General features: G+C 35.7%; 1 protein-coding gene across 2 annotated transcripts; it reads left to right on the top strand.

The window, feature by feature from the left end:
• Nucleotides 1–985: 985 nt before the first annotated feature.
• On the top strand, nucleotides 986–19,794 carry TRA2A (transformer 2 alpha homolog). 2 transcript variants are annotated; one of them, XM_055590019.1, is made up of 8 exons: nucleotides 986–1,249; nucleotides 11,047–11,180; nucleotides 14,243–14,408; nucleotides 15,296–15,484; nucleotides 17,185–17,300; nucleotides 18,271–18,393; nucleotides 18,708–18,775; nucleotides 18,949–19,794. In XM_055590019.1, the coding sequence occupies exons 1-8, from the start codon at nucleotides 1,214–1,216 to the stop codon at nucleotides 18,957–18,959; spliced, it is 843 nt and encodes a 280-aa protein (XP_055445994.1). In that variant the 5' UTR covers nucleotides 986–1,213; the 3' UTR covers nucleotides 18,960–19,794. The 2 variants fall into 2 exon arrangements, with proteins under 2 accessions (XP_055445994.1, XP_055445993.1); XM_055590018.1 differs by having other exon boundaries at nucleotides 987–1,249; nucleotides 18,268–18,393.
• The last annotated feature ends 1,952 nt before the right edge of the window (nucleotides 19,795–21,746 follow it).

Here is a 21,746-nt window from a genome sequence, read left to right as displayed (position 1 = left end):
CTTCCTGTCCTGCATATAGGTTTCTCAAGAGGCAGGTCAGGTGGTCTGGTATTTCCATCTCTTGAAGAATTTTCCACAGTTTATTGTGATCCACACAGTCAAAGGCTTTGGCATAGTCAATAAAGAAGAAATAGATGTTTTTCTGGAACTCTCTTGCTTTTTCAGTGATCCAGTGGATGTTGGCAATTTGATCTCTGGTTCCTCTGCCTTTTCTAAAACCAGCTTGCACATCTGGAAGTTCACGTTTGACGTATTGTTGAAGCCTGGCTTGGAGAATTTTGAGCATTACTTTACTAGCGTGTGAGATGAGTGCAATTGTGTGGTAGTTTGAGGTTCTTTGGCATTGCCTTTCTTTGGGATTGGAATGAAAACTGACAAATTACTTCAATAGCATGACAGCAAATGCTGAAGAAAAGTTGAGTGCTGACTGCTACTGCTAAGTCACTTCAGATGTGTCCGACTCTGTGCGACCCCATAGACGGCAGCCTACCAGGCTCCCCCGTCCCTGGGATTCTCCAGGCAAGAACACTGGAGTGGGTTGCCATTTCCTTCTCCAATGCATGAAAGTGAAAAGTGAAAGTGAAGTCGCTCAGTCGTGCCCGACTCTTAGCGACCCCATGGACTGCAGCACACCAGGCTTCTCCATCCATGGGATTTTCCAGGCAAGAGTACTGGAGTGGGTTGCCATTGCCTTCTCCGAAGTGCTGACTAAAACCATTCAAAATAAAAAACCTACTAATTATGAAGACGATTCCAGTTTTTTCTGTTCCATCTAAATCCACTTGGAAAATATATAAAGGGACTAAAGTCAATAAAAACTTATGTGGTGACTGAAAATCTTTAAAAGGACTGACGCTTAAGAAAGATCTGAAATTCGAACATCAGGCGGGCAGTGGGTTCCGAAGCGCGGAGGGTCAGAGCTTCTGCGGCGGGCGTTGCTAGGCCCAGGCCACCACAAAGCCTCCTTGGGGGCGGGGCCTCTTGACGTCACAGAGACGCTCCGCCCCTTACGTCGTACACTAGGGAGGCCAGAAGATTTCTGGCGGTGCCGGCGCCATTTTGCTGGAGCCTGCGACCGAGTGGGAGTGGAGTGGAGCGGCCGTTGTTGCCGACTCTTTCCTCCTCCCCACGGTCCAGTCAGCGGGTTGATTAGGCCATCGGCCCTCAAGCCGAGACTTGTCTCTTATTTAGTTCTGGGGAGCGCCTGGCCGACATGAGTGATGTAGAGGAGAACAACTTCGAGGGCAGAGTGAGTACAAAGCCGCGGGAGCCGTCTTTGGCGGCGGCCCCGATGCTCGGGGTTTCACGGGGACAAGCGCGGTCGGGCGGGGTTGCGGGGAGTCCTGCGGGGGCCCGCTGGGAGCAGCCTCTGGAGCCATCGAGGTCGCTTCTTCACATCCCAAGATGGCTTCTGGGTTACACTCTTGCCCCAAATACCACGGATCATCCCCCTTCCCCCTTTTTTTGGAGACTGACTGATAGCCGGACTCCTGGGTCCGGTTCCCACGCCCCCCGCGGGGCACCTTGCCTTCTCCCCACCCCGAGGCTTCCTTATCGCTGTTCCAAGGTATGGGTCCCCGTCGCGGTGGGGCGGGAGGAGACGGCAGGGAGTTCCCCTCCGGCCGGATAGTGGTAGGTGCTTCCTGCGGTGGCGTTTCTGGCGACCCCGAGCATCGTAGAGGGTCTCGGGGTCGAAAGTGCGCGGGGCTGCTGTCCGGGCGGGGAGAAGCTGGCGCGGGACTAGCTGGGGCCTGTGTCTCCTTGGCTCTCTATTGCAGTGAGCGGCCGCGTCTCTGTCGGAACCGGCGGCGTTGCGTCTATAAAGGCGAAAGCCTTGAGGTTGAAGGTGGGACGAGCCTAATGAAGTGGTTAGTCAACGACCGCACCGACCCTTAAGCGTTCTTAAGACGAGAGCTGTGAGGGGAAAACTACGCAAGGAGCCCTTCTCCTTTAATGTCCCTTCTGCTTTCTTTTCACTTCAAAATGAATGTGGAAATGCTATAACGCCTTATTTTTCTAATTCCTTAATGTTGGGCTTTTTTTTTCTTTCTTTCTTCTTTATATCTCAACTTTATATCTCAATGCTTTTCCTCCTATGACCTTTAAACACTCACCACTCCTTTACAGGTTTTTACGGTAAAAAACAAAAAGGACTCTTCTGTCTTAATCTTACATAACTGAACAAATTTCATTGCTCAGTATTTTTACAATAGTTTGTGCTATTCTCTTAATTCAAAAAGGTTACCTGAAAATTCCAGCCCCTCTCTCTCCCATTTCTCTTCTCGACCCATCCTCCAGCAAAGAGGCTCGAAGTTTTTCATTATTTTGGGTGTGATGAATATAAACATCACACAGATACCTTATCCTCAGCTTAAAGATACTAGGAAGTTTAGCAGTGATTGGGTTATATTTCGGAAGTTACCCTCGTAGTGAAAATTGATGAAAGTGAGTTAGTGTAAAACCGTGTGAAGAAAACCATCCCCAGACAGCATTTTCTGGCTCCTGTGTTGGCATTCTGGTCACTAGGGGAAACGCATCAAAAACACTAGGTGCAGAATAAGTTTTGTCTTTTTTTAGACGCTCATAAGCATCTGGAAACAGATAAACCAGAAGAAGGTCGATTTAGACTTTTGTTCTTTTTGAGGTTAAGACAAAAAAAGCTATCTTGAATGCCTTTAAGATTGGTTTTCTCTATTAAAATGTGAAGTCTGTAGATACCAATGAATTAACCTGCTCATTTTGTAGGGTGAGGTATTGATGGTCCCAACAAAACTTTTTAAAAAATCATGTAATTCTTGGTAATAGGTAGTCGTAAGCTGCTTCTTGTTTTGAAAATGTTAGCTAATAATGGGAAGAAATTTTACTGTCAGTTAAGTGCAATTTTGGGGAGTTAATGTTTGTTTTGGTTTGTGGGAAATTGAAGAGAACTACTTTGGGGACCTTATTTTCCTTTGAGGTCTTACCTTTTTTGGGGGGGTCATCAAATTGAGAAATTTGGCAAGTTCTAGGTAATTGTTACTTTACCCAGCTAAGAAAGTAATATATGTAAGATACCTACCCAATTTTAAGCTAAAATGCATGTAGGCATTAACTATATATTTTAATAGGAAAAGGCATTTTTACCTTTTCCTCCTCTTTTACAGTGTTCGTGGTCATAGGAAATACTTTTTCACATCTGATACCCAAGTGAATCAACTCAGTATGTTCACCAGTTACCTTTTGTTTTTTGGGTTTTTTTGGTAGGTTGAGGTAATTGTCTTTGCTCATAATTGGAAGAAGAATTAGAAGAGTGGGAGACAGTTTTCTGATGATGTACTTTTTTTTGTTGTTTTCTTAAAGCAGTTTCATATTCAGCAGTGCTTTTAAACTATAGTGCCCTTGGTTTTATAAAATAAAATTGTTGTGTTATCTTTCTACGTAAATGTAATAACGTTTTAGAGAGTCTCAGAAAAGGATTTTTAAATGGTGTTTCTGAAATGTTTTAAGTAGTTGTTATACTTCAAACTTTTTGATTGAAACAAAGAAAACATCAATAGGTTAGTGTTCAGATTTCATTTCGTTTATGTAAGGAATAAACAACATATGTTAACCATATCTTATTGAAAAGATATTTAAAATGACTCTATGGAAACTTTGAAACATATTAAAGAAACAGGATTGTTACTAATAGTTCCAACTTTTATAGCATTTTACAATCTCCCCCCTCACCATCTTTGACATATTTTCTAATTTACAATGGCTGGAGAACTCTTAACATTTTAGAAATTAAAAACTGATATACCCAAAAGACAATACAGCCAGGAATCTTGAGATTTGCAAGTCCCAATCCATTGCTTATTGCATGCAAAAAATATGCTATGTATATATTTTGATTACTTTTCTTAAAAGAGCACACTCCATGTCAGTGTCTCAGAGCTGTTAATGGAGTTTGCTAAAAACAATTACAAGAACTTAATTTTCCATTATAGATAATTACCTCGAGTTTCCTAAAACATAAAAGAGCTTTATAAAGGAAAATATAATTTGCTGAATTTTTGTTAAAAGTCACCCTAGCAGTTAATCAATCATATTCCCTTCGAAAGTATTAAGCATCTCTTACCTTTTTTGTAAAGACCAGATGTTCCCAAAGGAGAGAATTAGGAGTCTGATTTGTGATAACTGATAGCTCAAATCTGGGTAAAAGTCAGAAAATAATCAAGTACTGTGTGATAGAATTAATAAGAAATTCAGAAAATGAAGTTGAATGATTTTGTGAGCCCAGAGGAAAGGAAAAGTTTTATTTAGTATGTAAAACTTAACATTGCATATTATGATAAGGGAAATACGAATATTGATTGTAAGAATGAGACAATGGGGAGGTTGCTAGACTACATAGGCTTGACTGTGTAGTCAGATAGTGAAGGAGTTTGATTTCTAGATTTAGGAATTTGGACTTAATCCAATATGTGGTAAGGAGCCATCCATAGATTCTTACGAGAGTAGCATAATGAAAGGAATTTATTTCTTTAGAACAGAAAATAGCAGAGGAAGAGCAGCAGGGTACACTTAAAATATTTAAGGAAGGAGCTTATGAAAAGTCTTATCTAAACTGGACAGCAGTGGGATGTAAAGACTGAGCAAGAGAATTTCAGGGGATCCAGAAGAATAGCGATACTTATTAAAATAAGTCCATTTAAGCAGTTTGCTTGGCATGTGCATCAAGTTAACAGAATTTTAAGTGGAACTATCTTTATTTGGAGTTAGGAGTGAGATTGGCACTTGAGCTGACTTTCTTGGCATGTCATCTTCATAAAAATAATGAATAGTTTGCTGTGTACAACTTCAACTAAAATTAGGATTTCAATCTCAAAAAATTTTAGTGTCCTTGATAGAAATTAAGGGGAATGGAAATTAATATTTTCTTGTTATTTTACTTATTCCCCTCTTTAAATTTAAAATTTTAAAAATTAAAAAAAAATTTTTTTAATGAAACTTAGAAAAACATTGAGTCCAATTTTTTTTTTTTAAAACAATGGCCCTGAGTTTCTAATCTAGGTTAAGGATCCTTTATCATGTAGGAGTCTATCTTGTAATTCCATGATTGTTATACTTAGTAGAATTGCTGAAGAGGAAGGATAATACTTACTCAGGCATCCTGTTTTGAGAGCTTGTTCTGGCTTCTTGAGTAGCTGGGATATTTTAAAGAGACCCTAGTATTCCCATTCTTAATAGATGAATAACTGGATAATAAAAGTGAAGAGCAAAATGCAAATTCATCTATCAATTTGGAATTTAAATTTGTGTGTTAAGATATTTTGTTAAGGAATATCAAAAATAGGGAAAGGTTTTTTGCTTTTTCTTAATTGAAACCTGTTTTGTAATAATAAGGGTGATGACTATGCCATTAAACATCCAGCTTGGCCAGTAGTTTCTTTTTTTAAAAAAAAACCCCTTGTCTTTTTTTTTTAAATGAATACAAATAAAATTGAAATCCTATTTTATAGATAAGGATGTTAGCAGTTTAGGTTTAAATAAAAAGCTAGTCCAGCTTCTTCAGCAGTTTAGTTTTACATATCTCATCATGTCAACCTATTGCAAAAGAGTAAGGCTTCCATTCTTTTAGTAGGAGTATTATTGAACTTTGGGAATAGTCTGTGCCTCTTGAGTTTAATTTTTTTTCTGAAGTAATATGTATCCAATTTTAATACTTTTTTGTTCTCCCCATCCATTTATTTAAGCAGAGAATTTGTAAAACTTCAGAAAATGTTTTAACGTTCAAATTTTTATATTTGAGATTCTTTCACTGAAGGGTGCTCATTTGCTCAATCTAAGCAGAAGATGGGATTTTTAAAGGGAACAGTACAACCAGTTGTACCCAGGATGCCTAACTGTACTTCTACAGATTTGCCATAGTTACTACTTGTAATTTGTACCATTCCTAAAATGAGTATAAAGAGTCTTGGGATCTGAAAGACTATCAAGGGTAATATTTAGAGATAAGAGTCATTTTTTTAAATACAGATAAACTTTGTTTATGGACTTAATTTTGTAAATGAACTGAAGTTACATCCTTACGGTATAGTGTGTAGTATACAAGTGTAAAAATGGCCTTGAGTAACCAGCATAAGTTTTTTAGAGCTTGTAAATACTGTGAAAACCTCTTGATAGCATCAGTGGGTGCTCAGTCATCATGTAACTAACCCTGAGACCCCCTCCCCTTTGGGTATAAAAGGTATATATCCTCAAGCTGAGTGAGTTAATAGTTACTATTCACACATCGTAACCAGTTTAGTAGGATAGACGCGAAGATGAGAAAATGGTAATGATTGGATGGGAAATCAGTAAACACTGTAAAAAGAAAAAAATTGAGAAGGAAATAATGAAAGAAAATGTGATTTCCCCTCCTTTAAGTTACTGCCATAATGTAGTTCTGTATAATCTTTATTGTCTCATGATTTTCACCAAAGTATGAGAGACTAGGCCTGAACAGTCGGAGGCAGAAGAAAAGTAGTTTTTCCCTGAAACTAAGGCCCTGTAGTCTTACTTACTCAAGATTTGTAAATACTCCATAACACTAAAAGATGAGAACATAAGTAGGAAATTTTGTAATGGGTTCTTAGTGGTTTGTTTTAATATAGCTAAACTACTTTAGTCCTTTTACATTTATTTTTTATACCTTTGAAGTTGCCACTTACACACTGGTTTTTTGGACAACTGATCATAGCGTGTAAGCTGACTGGTTTATGAACCACGTTTAAAGTTTGTACAGAAGGAAATTTCCTGGTGGTCCAGTGGTTAGGAATCCATGTTTCACAGGGATCAAGGGTTTAATCCCTGGTCAGGGAACTAAGATCCCACAAGCCACATAGCATGGCCTAAATAAATAAAATTTGTACGAAAGATTTGTAAATTTTACAGGTAATTTCACAGTGTGACATGAGTTTAAATTTAACTGCCAATTCTTTAATAAATTGTCTAACACGTTGCCAAAATTATTCCAAACTTTAGAGACTATAAAGACATACAAGTTAGAACATCTGTGAGCTTTTGTAGATACAAAAATCACTTTAATCTCACTTAAAATGCAGCATACTGAACTTTAAAAGAAGGTAAATTATTTTAAAATAGCTAATATTTTGAGCAGTTGGTATTTGCTTTTTAAGAAATTGCTCTAATACTAGTTATGGATTAAAAAGAGTGAAAATATTTCTTTTGTAAGCTTAAGGATCTATAAAAGAAACAGCTTAATACTCAAAAGGAAGGAAGCAGAACTCCTATAAAAACTGAAAGACTGAAATACATGAATTGAATAAACACAGACTGTTGTCTACAAGTCCTGAAGAATGAAGTTCTTCATACAATAAATATAAGTTATTTGGGTAATTTAAATCCCTCCCACCCCCAGGTATAGTTCACCTAAACGCACTAGTATGTTTCTGTGAAAATCTCTCAATTTTACAAAGTAGTAGGGAAATATATTTTGAGAATCTGTTTTAAAAACTTAGGCTATATTCATATAGACTTGAACTTCTGTCAACTTGGCACTGTTACTTGGCATTGGCCTTGGAATTTGCCTTGTCATAATATTAGAATGGGTTATAGCGTAACATTTTTATTAGTTTATTTTAATGGGCTTTAAGTATTAAGCATACCTATGGTTGGAATTTGTTTTCCATCTATAATATACTAGGTGTATTAAAAGACACTGCAGTTACTTGCTGTAGGATTTTTTCATGTTCTGCAACTACATGTGCATATTTAATAACCTTTTTCCTGATTAAAAAGTAGTACATGGTTATAATATTTTTACACGTAGATAATTCTTAGATTGAGTACATGGTCATGGTATATTTATACATAGACAATTCTTAGACTGCTTGTATGGGATACACTATAGTAGTTTTTAGAAATCATAGTTAGCTCCTTTTTATTTTTGGCTGTGTACTTCAGCTACCACTAGAGGCATCTTGTTAATAAAGAATAGTTAAAAAAACAAAACAAAACACTATTTAAGCAGGTTGTGCTGTGAGAACTTTCTGCCCAGCTCCTGGTTTATAGTAGGTAAGGTAGACTAGAAGCCTACTTAAGATATATTTCTATTAAAATTTGTGATATGATTTGGTTGAGTCATTAATCTGCCCATTTCAAGTAGGCACTGTGTTGGTTGGTGGGTCCAGATGTAGGTTACTTAGGAATTTGCAGAACTTCTTGACAGATTTAAGAGCAGGTTAAGTAGTCTCTAGTGAAACGGGACAGATAACACCCTTCTCAATGTTTATTTTTCTCTTTGCAATTTCGATTCTTTTTCCAAATTCTGAATAGTTGTATGAATTTATTTGGGAAAAGTTGATATTACCATTTCATAATGAAAATAGTCAAAGATGGAAAAGAATAATCTAGCATTTGTCCACAAAGGGCTTATTATAGTCTAATTTCTAATGCACAGTGAAGAGTAAAAGTTTTTTATGCTTTATAGTTTTATTTTTTAGTTAAAGTTTATTGACAGTTGTTGATTTACCTTTTTAGCTAGATGTTTCTAAATTGTTTTTGGAAGTTACTGACATCTTTATAAGTTAAAATGACTGACATCTTTATAAGTTAAAGGGGAGTTATGAGCACTCTTTCTTAACCTTGAATGATTCCATTAAAAAAATAGATGCATTTTGAGGTTTCCCTGATACAAAAATTGAAGGGTAGGTAACAGAGGAGGTTAGGTATTTGTGACACCTTGGATAATAAAAAGCAAAAGATATTCTGTCATATCTTAGCTTTTGCTAACAAAGTAAAAGGAAAATTATACATTTTCCAGTGGGTTGCTATGCCAGAAATGAGATTTAAGATTTAAATTGTTCCTGGGTTACCTTGTTAATGTTAATACCTAAAAAGTGGTTACTTTCAGCACTATTGAATAATTTTCTACTATTGTTTTTATGATAGAAGTCTTTAATATATAAACTTATTTCTGTCTTAAAAATTAAAGGTTGTAAGAGTATCAGAGCACACAGAACACAAAGCTTTTTGCATATATAACAAGGGTTGTAGTGATGTTTGTAGATTTATACCAAGGGATCTGTTTATATAAAAAAAAGCCAAAAGGGGGGGTGGGTATATTTTTACCTAATAAAATATAGGTAATGAACTGGCCTATGAGACTTCAATTACAAATGAGTGGCCATACTTTTGTTTTTAGTCCTGAATATGCTGCTTTTACAGTTTCAGTGAATGAAAAAACCTAAATTGCTATGCCTGTTCCAGGCATCTGTCCAGAAATTTAGAAAGTATCTGAGATGTGGTGAAAGACTTTCTGTAGGTAAATAAATGGAGAAGGTGGATGTTGAACAGAAGGGTGGCTATGTATTTCAGTTTGTTTTCATCTGAAAAAAAAAAAATAGGCCTGGTAGCATCAATAGTACCATTTTTGAAAAATAAGCCTGAAGGAAAACTTCAAGGAAGTTGGGTGATAATCTTAATGACATAAATGAAAATTGGTGGAAAATGGGTTTGTTTTTACTAATAATCAAGGGTTAAGTGGACAGAGAAAACAAACTGTCCATCCTACTTTGGTCATAAGTTCTTCATGTCTATCAAAATTTTAAAAACAGGCTTCTAATAAGTTTTAAATGATTTGGAAAGTTTTGATTTATATCCAGTTTTTTTAGAAGCCAGTCAGATTTCTGATAAATGATATAGTCACTGAAGGGAATATAAGTATGCATAACTATATAAAATATGCAAAAACTATGAAAAAGGTAGGATAAACAATAAAGACCATGATACTAATTTACAACTACTAGGAACTTAAAAGCCAAAGGGGAAATTTTTAAATTTCATATCCCTCCCCCCCCCCCCCCCTTTTTTTAGTATGCTTGTTTTATTTCAGATTGTATCTTTCTGGTTAAAGTCAGAGTAAGCAAAGATAGGGGTCAAATAATCAGGAAATGTTAGTAATTTTACTAATTGTGTTTTACTTCTCTGAACCTCAGCATGTGTCCTATAATAGGTGAGTTTAGATAGGTGTGTTCAGATATTCCAGCCTGTGATGCTTTGCTTTAACTATATCTTGGTATCGTAGCCCGGCTTAGGGAAAGCTTATTTTGAGATCATTGGGAATCTTCAGGTTATAAATTAGTGAATACTTAAGACATAGGTATGGGGGGGTTACAGTTAATGTTAGAGTTATGCTTGAATTAAGTATTTATATTAAAACTGCTCACATTTTAGGAACTAGGATGAAACTTGAAAGGGGAGGAGGGTGAACAGTATGGTAAAAAACATTTAGAGAAATTCAGTAAATTCTCTTTAATTGTTAGAAACTAGAGTTTTGAACAATTTTAAAGATTATAAAATTGTTTTTTTAATAAACTAGTTATTTGCACTTTACCTGCTGGCTTTTCCATTTGGTAGATAACATTCTGAACTCCAGCAGAGTTTTATAATCCCCACGTGCTTAAATATACTAAATGTTCTTTTTCCATTAAGGTTAATGTTCGTGAAGAAATTGAAGAGTTTTTTCCAAGAATGTGGAAGATAAATCAAGATAAAAGAAGGCTAATGAAAAGTATTAAAGATCAGAAAATTAAAATTGAATGGGGGAAAAAATTGAACAGAAGATTGGTCAGATAGAAGCACTTGAATATTTTTTTAAGGCTATTTTGAATTGTTTTGGGGAAGAATACACGAAGTATGAAAAATGAAAAACTCAATGAAGAATGAAGAGAAGTAGAAAGCAAGAGTGAAGTAGAATTAAAAGAATCTGGAAGAATGAATGGGTCCTAGGTTAAGTAAATGTATGGTTTATGTTCCAGTGTCTGTATGATCAAGTTGTAGATGAATTTGCATGATTACTTAGTTAATAGAGAATTGGTGATCTGGTTCAAGTAGGGAATTATTGAGGACAGTTAGCAGTATTAACAATGGGTTATTAATGAGCTGAAATTTTTTCTGGAGGGTGTTGCCTAACCATTTGTTTTTCAGGAGCAATCAATATAAATAATTACGGTACTTTAAATGTTAGGTGTTAGGCATCTATGTGACCAGTGCCATTTGTAATACTGTCTTCTTTGTTAGGAGTCTCGCTCTCAGTCAAAATCTCCAACGGGAACTCCTGCTCGTGTAAAATCGGAGAGCAGGTCAGGATCTCGTAGTCCATCAAGGGTTTCCAAACACTCTGAATCCCATTCTCGATCAAGATCAAAATCCAGGTGAGTGTTTAAAATAATATGTGAGTATGTTTAAAATGCTTTTCTTGGATTTTTCTGGGCAAAGTGGTTTTTACCAAATCCCTCATTTTTGTTGTAATTTTTTCCTAGAAATTTCACTCAAAATCATGACTTTTTTTTTTTAACAATGGAGTTTAGAAATCAGTGGTATGTTACAGATACAAAGACTTAGATAGGGTAGAATAATTTGTTAGCTCTATTAATCTAGAGCTGTTACTCGTTATTAATACAAATTAAATATGTTGATTGATTTAAATGTGCTGGGTTATTTGATATTATTTCAGCAGTATTTGCACAACAAAAAGAAAATTTTCTCCATTGGAGACCTGGCTTACAATTTAATGCAGAAAAGGTTGATATATGTACGTGGTACTGGTTATCAAAAGGATTTGAGAAGCTTTTTCAAGTTTCACATTACAGCTACATTCTTTAACTGAAGATTTTGACTCATTAGGTCCAGGGTGGAACTCTGATCCTCTGATCAGATAAATTGTTGGAAAGTGGTGCTGGAGTGATTCAGAGTTCCAGCCACTCCCCCTGATTACAGCAAAGACTAGTGAGCCCTTGCAGGGTTCACTGTTTCAGAGATCTCAGGTGTACTGTTGTGGAGCAGTGGGAGGAACAGTTAAAAGCAATTTGGACAGTTATTTTTATTTTGATAAGTCATTGTAATTTCTTGATTAAAAGACATAATTTATGTCTCTGAATAGAGTATCCTTGTAAGGGGACATGAAACAGGAATCAAAGGCTGTACTTTTCTTGTAGTCTACAGTTGGTTCTTTTTCTCTGTTGTATCCAGGATCCAGCCTAGTGCTTGATTTGCTAACCACTCTACATATTTAACTGAATCCACATGTGCAGAATTGTGCTCCATAGAATTCGGGTGTGGAAACAGAAGTGAGCATATTTTCATTTTAGGACTTTTGTGGTTGCTACTCTCAGCCTAGAATATTCTTCCTTCATGATATTCTCAAATCATCACTTGATTCAGTTTTATGCTCCTGTATCACTGGAGAACATTAAATACCAGTGCACACACACTATTCCCTTACTCCTAATTTTTTTTCATGATATTTATCACTATCTGACTTAGAGAAAGGATAGGCACTCATGTCACTTTTCATTACTTTAGTCCTCCTTCAGTATCTGTTGGTGAGGGGGGCAGGATTGGTTCTCCTGTGCATACCAAATTCTCAGATGCTCATGGGTGCATGCTAAATCATTTCAGTTGTCTCTGACTCTTGGCAAGCCTATGGACTGTAGCCCACCAGGCTCCTCTGTCGGTGGGATTCTCCAGGCAATACTGGAGTGGGTTGCCATTTCCTCCTCCAGGGGATCTTCCTGACCCAGGGGTTGAACCTTTGTCTCTTGAGTCTCCTGCGTTAACAGGTGTGTTCTTCACCACTAGCACCACCTGGGAAGCCCCTCTCAGATGCTCAAGTCCCTCACGTAAAATGGCATAGTACAGTCAGCCCTCCATACCTCCATACAGGACCAACACATTTAAATGTAACAGTTGGTATTTTATGTAACAACTAGTTTTATTAATCTTTTTATTTTTTAAATTGAAACTATAAATTAATGCTAAGGAAAATAGAAAACCCTGTTCAGTGTTCCTATATGGACACAAGTTTTTTCTAGTTCTACCCCACCTCCCCATGATTAATTTCTTTTGGATAGTAGGTCATTCATGTTATTGTTTTCATTTCAACTTGGAATTGTTTGCCAAGGAACCTTTGCTCTTGGTATTCCTAGAACACTTTTCCCCTGCCTACCTAGTAAAATCTCCTAGCTTTATTTAAATTTTCTGGCCCTTAGCATTTATAACATTTACTGAATGCCTCGTGGAAGTTATTTTGTATGACTGTCATCACTGCTAGTCTGGGTGTTTAAGGACGATGAGATGAATAGTAATAAGAAATTCCATTTTCTTTGCAATGGGAAGAATGTGAGTAATTGGAAATAATCAAACAGTAGATGAACTAGGGAATCAGCAGTAGAAAAATTGGTGAGATGCTGTAGAAGGTTTGAAAAAAATGAAGACCATTAAACATGAGGACTGTTAGATTAGGTGGGCAGTTTAGGTTGTGATGAGTTAATTTAGCAGGTGCTAGATTGCCGCAGGCTAAGGAAAGACTGGAGAGGAAGTGATACTTAACCATGAAGGGAATATAGGACAATACCAAAAAGGTAATAAGACTCAAACACTTTTATTGTGATGGTAGTTGGTTGGTGGTTTGTTATGTCTTTTTTTTTTTTTCCCATTTTAAGAGTATGGTATTAAATGCATTCATATTGTTGTACACATCACAGCCATCCATCTCCATAATTCTTTTTATCTTGTAAAACTGAAACTTCGAGTTAAACAAGGACTCTCATTCTCCTCCCCTTCCAGCCACTGACAAACCACCATCTTTGTTTCTGTCTCTATGATTTTGACTGTTTTTCTCATCTAAGTGAAATCACAATATTTGTCTTCTTATAACTGGTTTATTTCACTTGGCATAATGTCCTCAAGGTTTATCCATGTAGTAGAGTATTAAAGAATTTTCTTTCTAGTGCTAGTTGATATCTTTCTTTTTAAAGAAGGTGAAGCCTTAACATGATTGTAAGGTAAGGTGAAAAGAGTTAACTGGAAACAAGGAGGAGATACAGTCTACAAGAGGAAGAATACTTTTTCCTCTAAAAGGATAAACAAGCTGAAAACAAGTAGGGATAAACGTATAGGTCCTTGGAATTGTCAAAAGTTCAGAAAGCTAAAGTAAAACTAATGAATCACTAACAAAATTTGTAAAAAATTTACTGTGCACATACCAAAAAGACAGTTTACAAATAGGGAGCACTCAAACCAAACATGGAATGAGGCTCAGTGGTGTGTTGTTATTAATACAAAGCAGCTTATAATGGTGAGCAGGCAATGTCTTCAAGTATTTGATGATTAAATTAATGACTAATCTGTTTTTATCAGCCTTCAATTGTTCTTATTTTTAACAGTGTTAGCCATTTTGTTCCAATATTTTTACCTAAATTTATTTCTCTCAAAGGTCGAGGTCAAGGAGGCATTCTCATAGACGTTACACTCGATCCAGATCCCATTCTCACTCTCATAGGAGACGATCTCGAAGTAGGTCATATACACCAGAATACCGGCGTCGAAGGAGCCGAAGTCATTCTCCAATGTCTAACCGGAGAAGACATACAGGCAGCAGGGTATATGGTTTTTAAGTTAATGAAAACCTTTTATGTGTCCTGTGTCTTTAGTCATAGTATAAAATCTTGCTTTTGTAAGAGCTAGAGCACTGTTTAAAAGTGGTACTCCAGAAACATCCTTGGCTATATGAATATTGTTTATATGCATTCAATTGTATTTTCTTTTCTTGACTTTTGAGTCATTAAAAGAAATTTGGGGGAAAACATGTTGCAAGAATTGAAATAAAAAGCTAACTTGAAAATATTGAGATTAAAAGTTTTACCATGGGAAGAGGGTAGCAAGGAAATACCAAGCAAACACTTATATTGAGCAATATGCGAAGTTCCTCAGTGCGTTAATAAATGCACTTAACCTTTCTGTGAGACAGGTTACCTTATTATTGATAAAGAAATTGAGTCTTGGATATGAGGTTTGATTCTATTTAACGGTGATGGAGTCTGCTATTATTTAATGGTGTTTTGAAATCAGCATATTAATTTTTCAAATCTGGAAGGAATATCCTTGCTAAAGAGTGAAAATAGAAGAGGGGAGTCTAATCAGCAATTGCAGATGAAGTCAGGTTGAGTACAGATCTATAAGGGATATAAAACATTTGAATAAACTAGAAATAGACATTAAACTAAAGATAAATTCTTAGTATTTGTTCTGAAAATTGCTGGACTAGTGAATTAGTGACATTTTTATTCAGTATATAACCTGAAGTATATTCTAAAGAAGGCTTGAGTGTACTGTGAACTGTAAAATATAGCTCATCTGGTTTTTTCCTTTTAAATTCTTGTTTCCAAGTGACTTTGTGTATTGGATGAAGTGCCCTAAGCAGAAGTATTTCTGTATGTTTGTTGTTGTTTTTTTAATTTGGAACTTAAATAACATCTTTATTCAACAGGCAAATCCTGATCCCAATACTTGTCTAGGAGTGTTTGGCCTCAGTTTGTACACAACAGAGAGAGATCTTCGCGAAGTATTTTCTCGATATGGACCATTGAGTGGTGTCAATGTGGTTTATGACCAGCGAACTGGACGGTCACGGGGATTTGCTTTTGTTTATTTTGAGAGAATAGATGACTCAAAGGAGGTAATTTTTTGTAATTATTTTTGTCACTTTGAAAAATTTCTGATGTGCATTATTTAGTATTGAGTTACTTTTGAAAGTTGATTAATAAATTTCCAGTTCCATAAACATTATGTGCTCTTTAATTTTCTGACATAGTTTAAACTCTTCCTGTTAGTGTTAAAATTGGAATATTCAGTTTCACTTTCCAGCTAAAATGCGTATAGGCATATCCTGATTAAAATCTGGCCTTGTGAAGTAGTGTATGAGTTAAATGGAAAAGGTGAAGTGTATATAAGTGTTCTCTTTTGAAAAAGCCTTATTCATGCTCTAAGCAAATGATTACATTGACTTTTAAAAAATTGTGTTTAGGTTTAATCTGTTTAATTTTTTTTGTGTCTGATTATCTCCCTGTCTATACAGAGCTTTGTTTTTCTATTCTCTTAATATTCATCTATCATTCTGTTCTATAAATGAAAAATAATACATGGAAAGAGTTGATACCTTTTCATTTTTGTTTAGTGCCCTTAATATGCCTAACAGAATGATCCCAGTCAATGTCAGAGATTTGAAATAGTGTTGTTCTAATGTACTAGGTAATGGATTGTAGAGGAAGCAGTAGGCTTGCCTTCAAAAGTTCATGGTGATTGAATTGAAAATTCCATTTTAAGGAATTTTTGAAGCTCATTTGTTAAAGAACGGAAGGTACTGGCTTGTCTTTTTTGTACCATTTTATATGTGACAGTAGTTGGGTGTAGGTCATTGTTGCTCTTTGTATCAATAGTGTTTGGTTACAGTATAAACAGTCAAAAGCATATCTTTCAACAGTAATAGATGCTATTGACATCTGATGGTAAAGCAGAGATGATATTAAACATTCTGCAATGCACAGGATAGCCACCGACAACACAGAATTAACCACTGCCAAATGTCAGTGGTAGTGTCGTTGAAAAACCTGGATAAGTCGAACAAAATAATGCTCTCAGTTGAAGGCATTTATACGATAGACATACTAATAGACACTAGTGGGTTTTTATTGTTGCATATTTGTGTTTTGTTTTTTCCTGTTCTCAATTAAAGGATAAAGGTGTAAATTTAGAAATACCAGGATATCTGACCTGAAGTAAAAGTGCAGACAATAGCACAATTAAAATTTGTGTACATATGAAGCTTGTTTGCCCTGCCTTTTGACGCCCCTGCTCCTTAGGTTTATTTCTGAATGAGGTAAAATGGAATGACAGCCTCACTTAGTTCCAAAATGCTTCTTAAAATGTGTTAAAGTGGTTGATTTATTAATGCTTTTATTAGTATTAGTACCAAAGGGCAGAATGATAGAGAGTATGAGCACAGGTATAATCTTGGTGGCAGATTAGAAAGTCCTTTGTATTTGAAGCTCACTAGGTGGCAGTATGTTATTTTAGGAATGGCTTGACAAGTTTAGACCTGTTGACTGAATTGCACTTTGTGCTTTGAGTTGCTCAGACTGAAGCTAGATTCTGAAGCCTCAGAATTCTGCAGGTTCTGTGGTTGCTTCTTTATAACTTTTAACACAAGCCTGCGTAAGTGTTCTTGTGTACATTGAAAATTCATTATTATCGACAGGCATATAGCAGGAATTAATATGTCAGGTCCTTGCTGTTTTTACTTGAAAGAAATGTTTACCAAATTTTCAGTTTTGAAAGTTTCCCCTTGGTAAATTATGCATGACTTTCTGTCTTTTATAGGCTATGGAAAGGGCAAATGGAATGGAACTGGATGGTAGAAGAATTCGGGTGGATTATTCTATCACCAAGAGAGCACACACACCAACACCAGGCATATACATGGGCAGACCAACTCAGTAAGATTTCGAGTTTCCTAAGCTGAAGTTTACGAGTCAGAAAGCCCCAGAAATGTGTGCACATCTTTGGTTAATCAAAAGATAAAACTTTTTCCCCCTGTAATTAGAATTGAAAGTTATTTAATGTGTGTGTGTGTGTAGTATTTGAATCACTTTAATTTTTTATATGTATATTTGATCAAGGGGACAAATTAAAACTAGTTGAAGTGCATTCCTACCTCTTTTCTTGTACAATGGAATTATTAAATGCTAGAAGAATACAGTATGCTTTTAAATACTTCTTGTTCTATTTATGTGACCTTGGAAGCCTCTGTGTGTAGGAAAAAGTTTTTTAATATATTAAAACCAGAGAGTGAAAGAAGGAATATAAGCTTTCGTTTAATGTGAAGCCTCTTGGGGGGAAAAAAGGATTTGACAAGGAGAGCCCACTGAAAACTAAAGTGAAAATAATGTCCATATGATTAAGAGTTAGGAAAACAACAAGGAAAAGAGGGCTTAGAATTTAAGTTCGCTGATAGACATTTGAACACCAGACCTTAACATTTAGTGCTGGACTTCAGTATTAAAGTAGTTAGTTTTCTTTGGTGTTCAGGCTTGGATACTTTTAAATTCTTGAGGTTTATTAACTGCTTTTGAACTGGTCATAGAACATACATCTTAGTACTTAGGTACTTTTTCTCAGCACAGTGCTTTTTTTCACCTTATTGAAAAGGTCTTACTGATTTGGATAGTGCATTCTAAGTGCCTTATAATTTGTAGTTAGTGAAATTATTCCTGGCTATTTATTGTTATAAATATAAAGCAGAATACCATAGGAGTCAACAAAGTAAGACATTGAAGTAACTGGCATGAAAGGGTTATTGTTTCTCACTTAGCTTCTTCCATTTTATTTAAGTATCTATTTGTATTAAATGATAATAGAAAATAATCATGCCTGTTGATGTGGAATTTGCACCTTTTTCTATAGCAGTGGCGGCGGCGGCGGCGGTGGCGGTGGTGGAGGTGGAGGAGGTGGCAGACGTCGAGATTCTTACTATGATCGAGGATATGATCGTGGGTACGACAGATATGAAGACTATGATTACCGGTACAGGTAATGTTGTAACTTACGATTTCTGTTCTGAATTAGATGATAATAGTATTGGCACTTTTAATTTGTTTAATGTGTATTGATAAAAATGAGTGAAATATGGGACTTCCCTGGCAGTCCAGTGGTTGATACTCTGTAGTTGAAATGAAGAGGCATGTGTATTTGTATTGGCCAATACTCACCTTGTATAGTTGGTGCATTGAAAAATTAATAGCTTATCTTAGATCTGCTACTATTTAGAATGATGAAATTTTTGTTCTTATCTGCTTCAGTGTAGTGATTATGTGCTTTGCTAAGTAATCTTTTATTTCCTACAGAAGAAGATCACCTTCTCCTTATTATAGTCGATACAGATCACGATCAAGATCTCGATCCTACAGCCCAAGTATGTATACTTTTGCTTTTGTCACATTAAAAGCCTAATTTGTAATTAATGGCTTATTTTAGAAAATTAGGGTGTGTGGTGACTGTTACTAGTTGGGAAAATATTAGGCAAGTGAAACTGTAATTGTCATTTGACTTAATTTTTTTTTTTTTTTTTTTTTTACTCTTTTGCAGGACGCTATTAATAAGCAGAGCGGTTGCAGTTGAGGACATCTTTTTCTCTTTTTTTAATTCTGGATTTCCCCAAGCTTCTAATCCTTCCTACTCCTCAAAAAGAACCCTTAAAAAATCTTTGGTTTGTTTAGCATCTACACTTTGTCAATTGTATTGCTATTTTCCACCCCTTTTATTATATTCTTAAAGATGTAATTGTCATTTTTGACTAGTTAAACATCTTGAGTAAAAAAGGAACCCCCATGTTATGCTTTGTAAATGTTTTTTTTGTTTGTTTTTTTGCTTTTATGGAAAATTCACTCCTAGCTTATCAAAATGAGGAAAGAAATGATCTTTTTAAAGCTTCTTTTGTGTTAGATAATGTATTAGACATTGTATTAGAGGTCTGCATTTACTACAAACTCCTTTTTCTTTTGGGGAAGTTAGTAGTAGTTCAGTCAGGTCAAGTTTGTCTGGGGTGGCATGGAACAGTCAAATAGTTGAGTGTAGAAAGTTTGAAGCTATAGAAGAAAACACTTACTTGGTCATTTCTTTTGAAGAACAGAATTTTTGAACCCTAAAAATTACATCTTTTTTTAGAAATGAAAAGCTTGTGGACTCCTATAAAACATGTTGTATTTAAAATACATTTGTTGAAACTTAAAAACGTAAAGTGTGATTTTTGTGTTGAATTTATTAATCAGTGAAGGACAGCCCTTATTATTTATTACTTAGAGCAATTGTATAATTGCTATTAGAAATTTTGGTATTGGGACAATGGTTTAGGCAGGCTGTTTGTATAGAGTTCTTAGAAGTAGTGGGGGTGGGGGTAGTCTTCTTTCAAATAAAAGTTAATTTCTTTGAAAATGGGACTCTCTCTTTATTGTGGTACAGTGGGAAAATATAACTGGATTAATTTGGATTTCCTTTTTCCTAGTACTTTTGCATGCACCTAAATGTATAATTTGTGTCTCTTCTTCAGTCTTGAAAAACCCTTTTCTTTCCTCCCTTTTTTTGTCAACTACCAATGTTGATAGTATTCAGTGTTGAAGAAAAGATAAATAGTATGGTTTATTTCTTCAAGAAGCCCACATTCTAATGGGAAAACACACTTAAATCACTGTAATGTAATGAAAGGGGAGGCTGTACGAATGAAGAGGTGGATGATTTTTCAGGTGACCTTTAATAAAAAAGTATAGGAACGTGAGCCTCCTTTGTTTTCTCCCTCAAAGCAGTGGGAATAAAATTAGATTATTATGATCTGTATGCTAGCTCAGTGAGATCTATGGAATACAAGTACCGCGGATATCTTTATTAAAAAGCTAACTTGCCACTAAGGGCTGTCTTAGAGAATAAAGCTCTCTCTTGTTGGTCCCTACAGGACTTTTGTTCTTTAAGCCGGGTTATTTAAAGACTGGAAATCATTGCCCTAATGAGAACATTAATTTGTTGACTGTAGGAATACTTTAAAAATTTATGTATCATCAAAAAGTAAAAATGTTAGCCAAAATGTGGAAGAGAATTAATAGCCACATAAAGAGATACTGAACACGATTAAAGACACAGTATGTAGAGAATAAATACCCTGGCAGTCCAGTGGTTAGGACTCCACTGACTGCTGAGGGCCAAAGTTGTCTCTGGTGGAGGAACTAAGATTTCCACAAACCACACAGTGTGGCCAAAAAAAAAATTATTCATACATACTGTAATAAAGGTGCATGAATGCGTTCTCAAACCTGCAGTAATGTGAGATGATACAGTGCCCATGTGATGAATTAAGTGAGATGAATGAAAGGCATTGTTAGGTTACAGTCGACCTGAAAATACGTCAGAAGGAGGATCATGTGCTCCAGGTAATGCTGGATCTTGGATTTACGATGATGCTGATGGTTGGAGACCCTAAGAAGGATGAATGAAGCAGGATGGTGCAAGAGTTCATCACTCAGAGTGGCTTACAATTTAAAACTTATGAATTGTTTCTGGAATTTTTAATATTTTTGGATTATTTGGTCAACTTTAGGTAATTAAAACTACAGAAAGTGAAAGGAGGGACTGTTGTATCTCTCTGATGGTAATTTAATCCAGGAATAGATTTTTAGGGCATGATTTTCAGACTGCTACAATTACTGCTTTGTAAATTTGAGAGGATACTTCCTTGATACAGGGAATGTAACTGGCAACATCCTTTAACAATGAGTTGGGAATAAAGGTGACAAACTTGGAAAAACTGACTCTTCAAGGAGAGGGCCTAATCCTACTCTTCCCTCAAAAGTAAACTGGGACGCATTGGTAATTGAAGTGTGACAGGGTTAGAGCGTCAAATGTGGCTCTGATCACTTTAATTAGGAAAAATTAAAAGGACAGATAAAGGGTTGAGTAGGGAGTTTAACTTAAATAGAATTTCCATTGCAGAAGACGAAAAAGTTGAAGGTGGTTGTGTAACAACGTGCTCATGCTACAGATCTGTGCACTTAAAAATGGTAAATTTTATGTATAGTTTGTTGTTCAGTTGCATCCGATCCTTGAAACCCCATGGACTGTAGCCTGCCAGGTTTCTCTTTGTCAACACATTCGTAAACAATGAGGTAATAATTATAGTACCTGTTATTCCTGATGGAGTAAGTGTCCAATAAACACATATATAAATGAGTGAGTTAACAGGGAAGTCATTGGTGGAGCTTGCTAATTGATGAAATGCCCAGTCCAAAATTTCCATCAAATTAAAATTGAAGTATAAAAGGGATATGACAGAAGGAGTCTTGGCTGAATCATGATGACCCTAAAAAACGGATTAAGAATCACTTTTAACATAAATCTGT

Source organism: Bubalus kerabau, chromosome 8, assembly GCF_029407905.1.
Source record: "Bubalus kerabau isolate K-KA32 ecotype Philippines breed swamp buffalo chromosome 8, PCC_UOA_SB_1v2, whole genome shotgun sequence".
Lineage (NCBI taxonomy): Eukaryota > Metazoa > Chordata > Mammalia > Artiodactyla > Bovidae > Bubalus > Bubalus kerabau.
The sequence above is the reverse complement of the archived record's forward strand: the minus strand, read 5'-3'. Positions and strand labels throughout refer to the sequence as shown.

Bases quoted from the DNA above. Each gene is read 5' to 3' on its own strand.
- TRA2A (XM_055590018.1), top strand. From the start codon at position 1,214: ATGAGTGATGTAGAGGAGAACAACTTCGAGGGCAGA. The intron at 11,181-14,242 runs GTGAGTGTTTAA...TTTCTCTCAAAG, and splicing joins CGATCAAGATCAAAATCCAG to GTCGAGGTCAAGGAGGCATT. The intron at 14,409-15,295 runs GTATATGGTTTT...TTTATTCAACAG, and splicing joins GAAGACATACAGGCAGCAGG to GCAAATCCTGATCCCAATAC.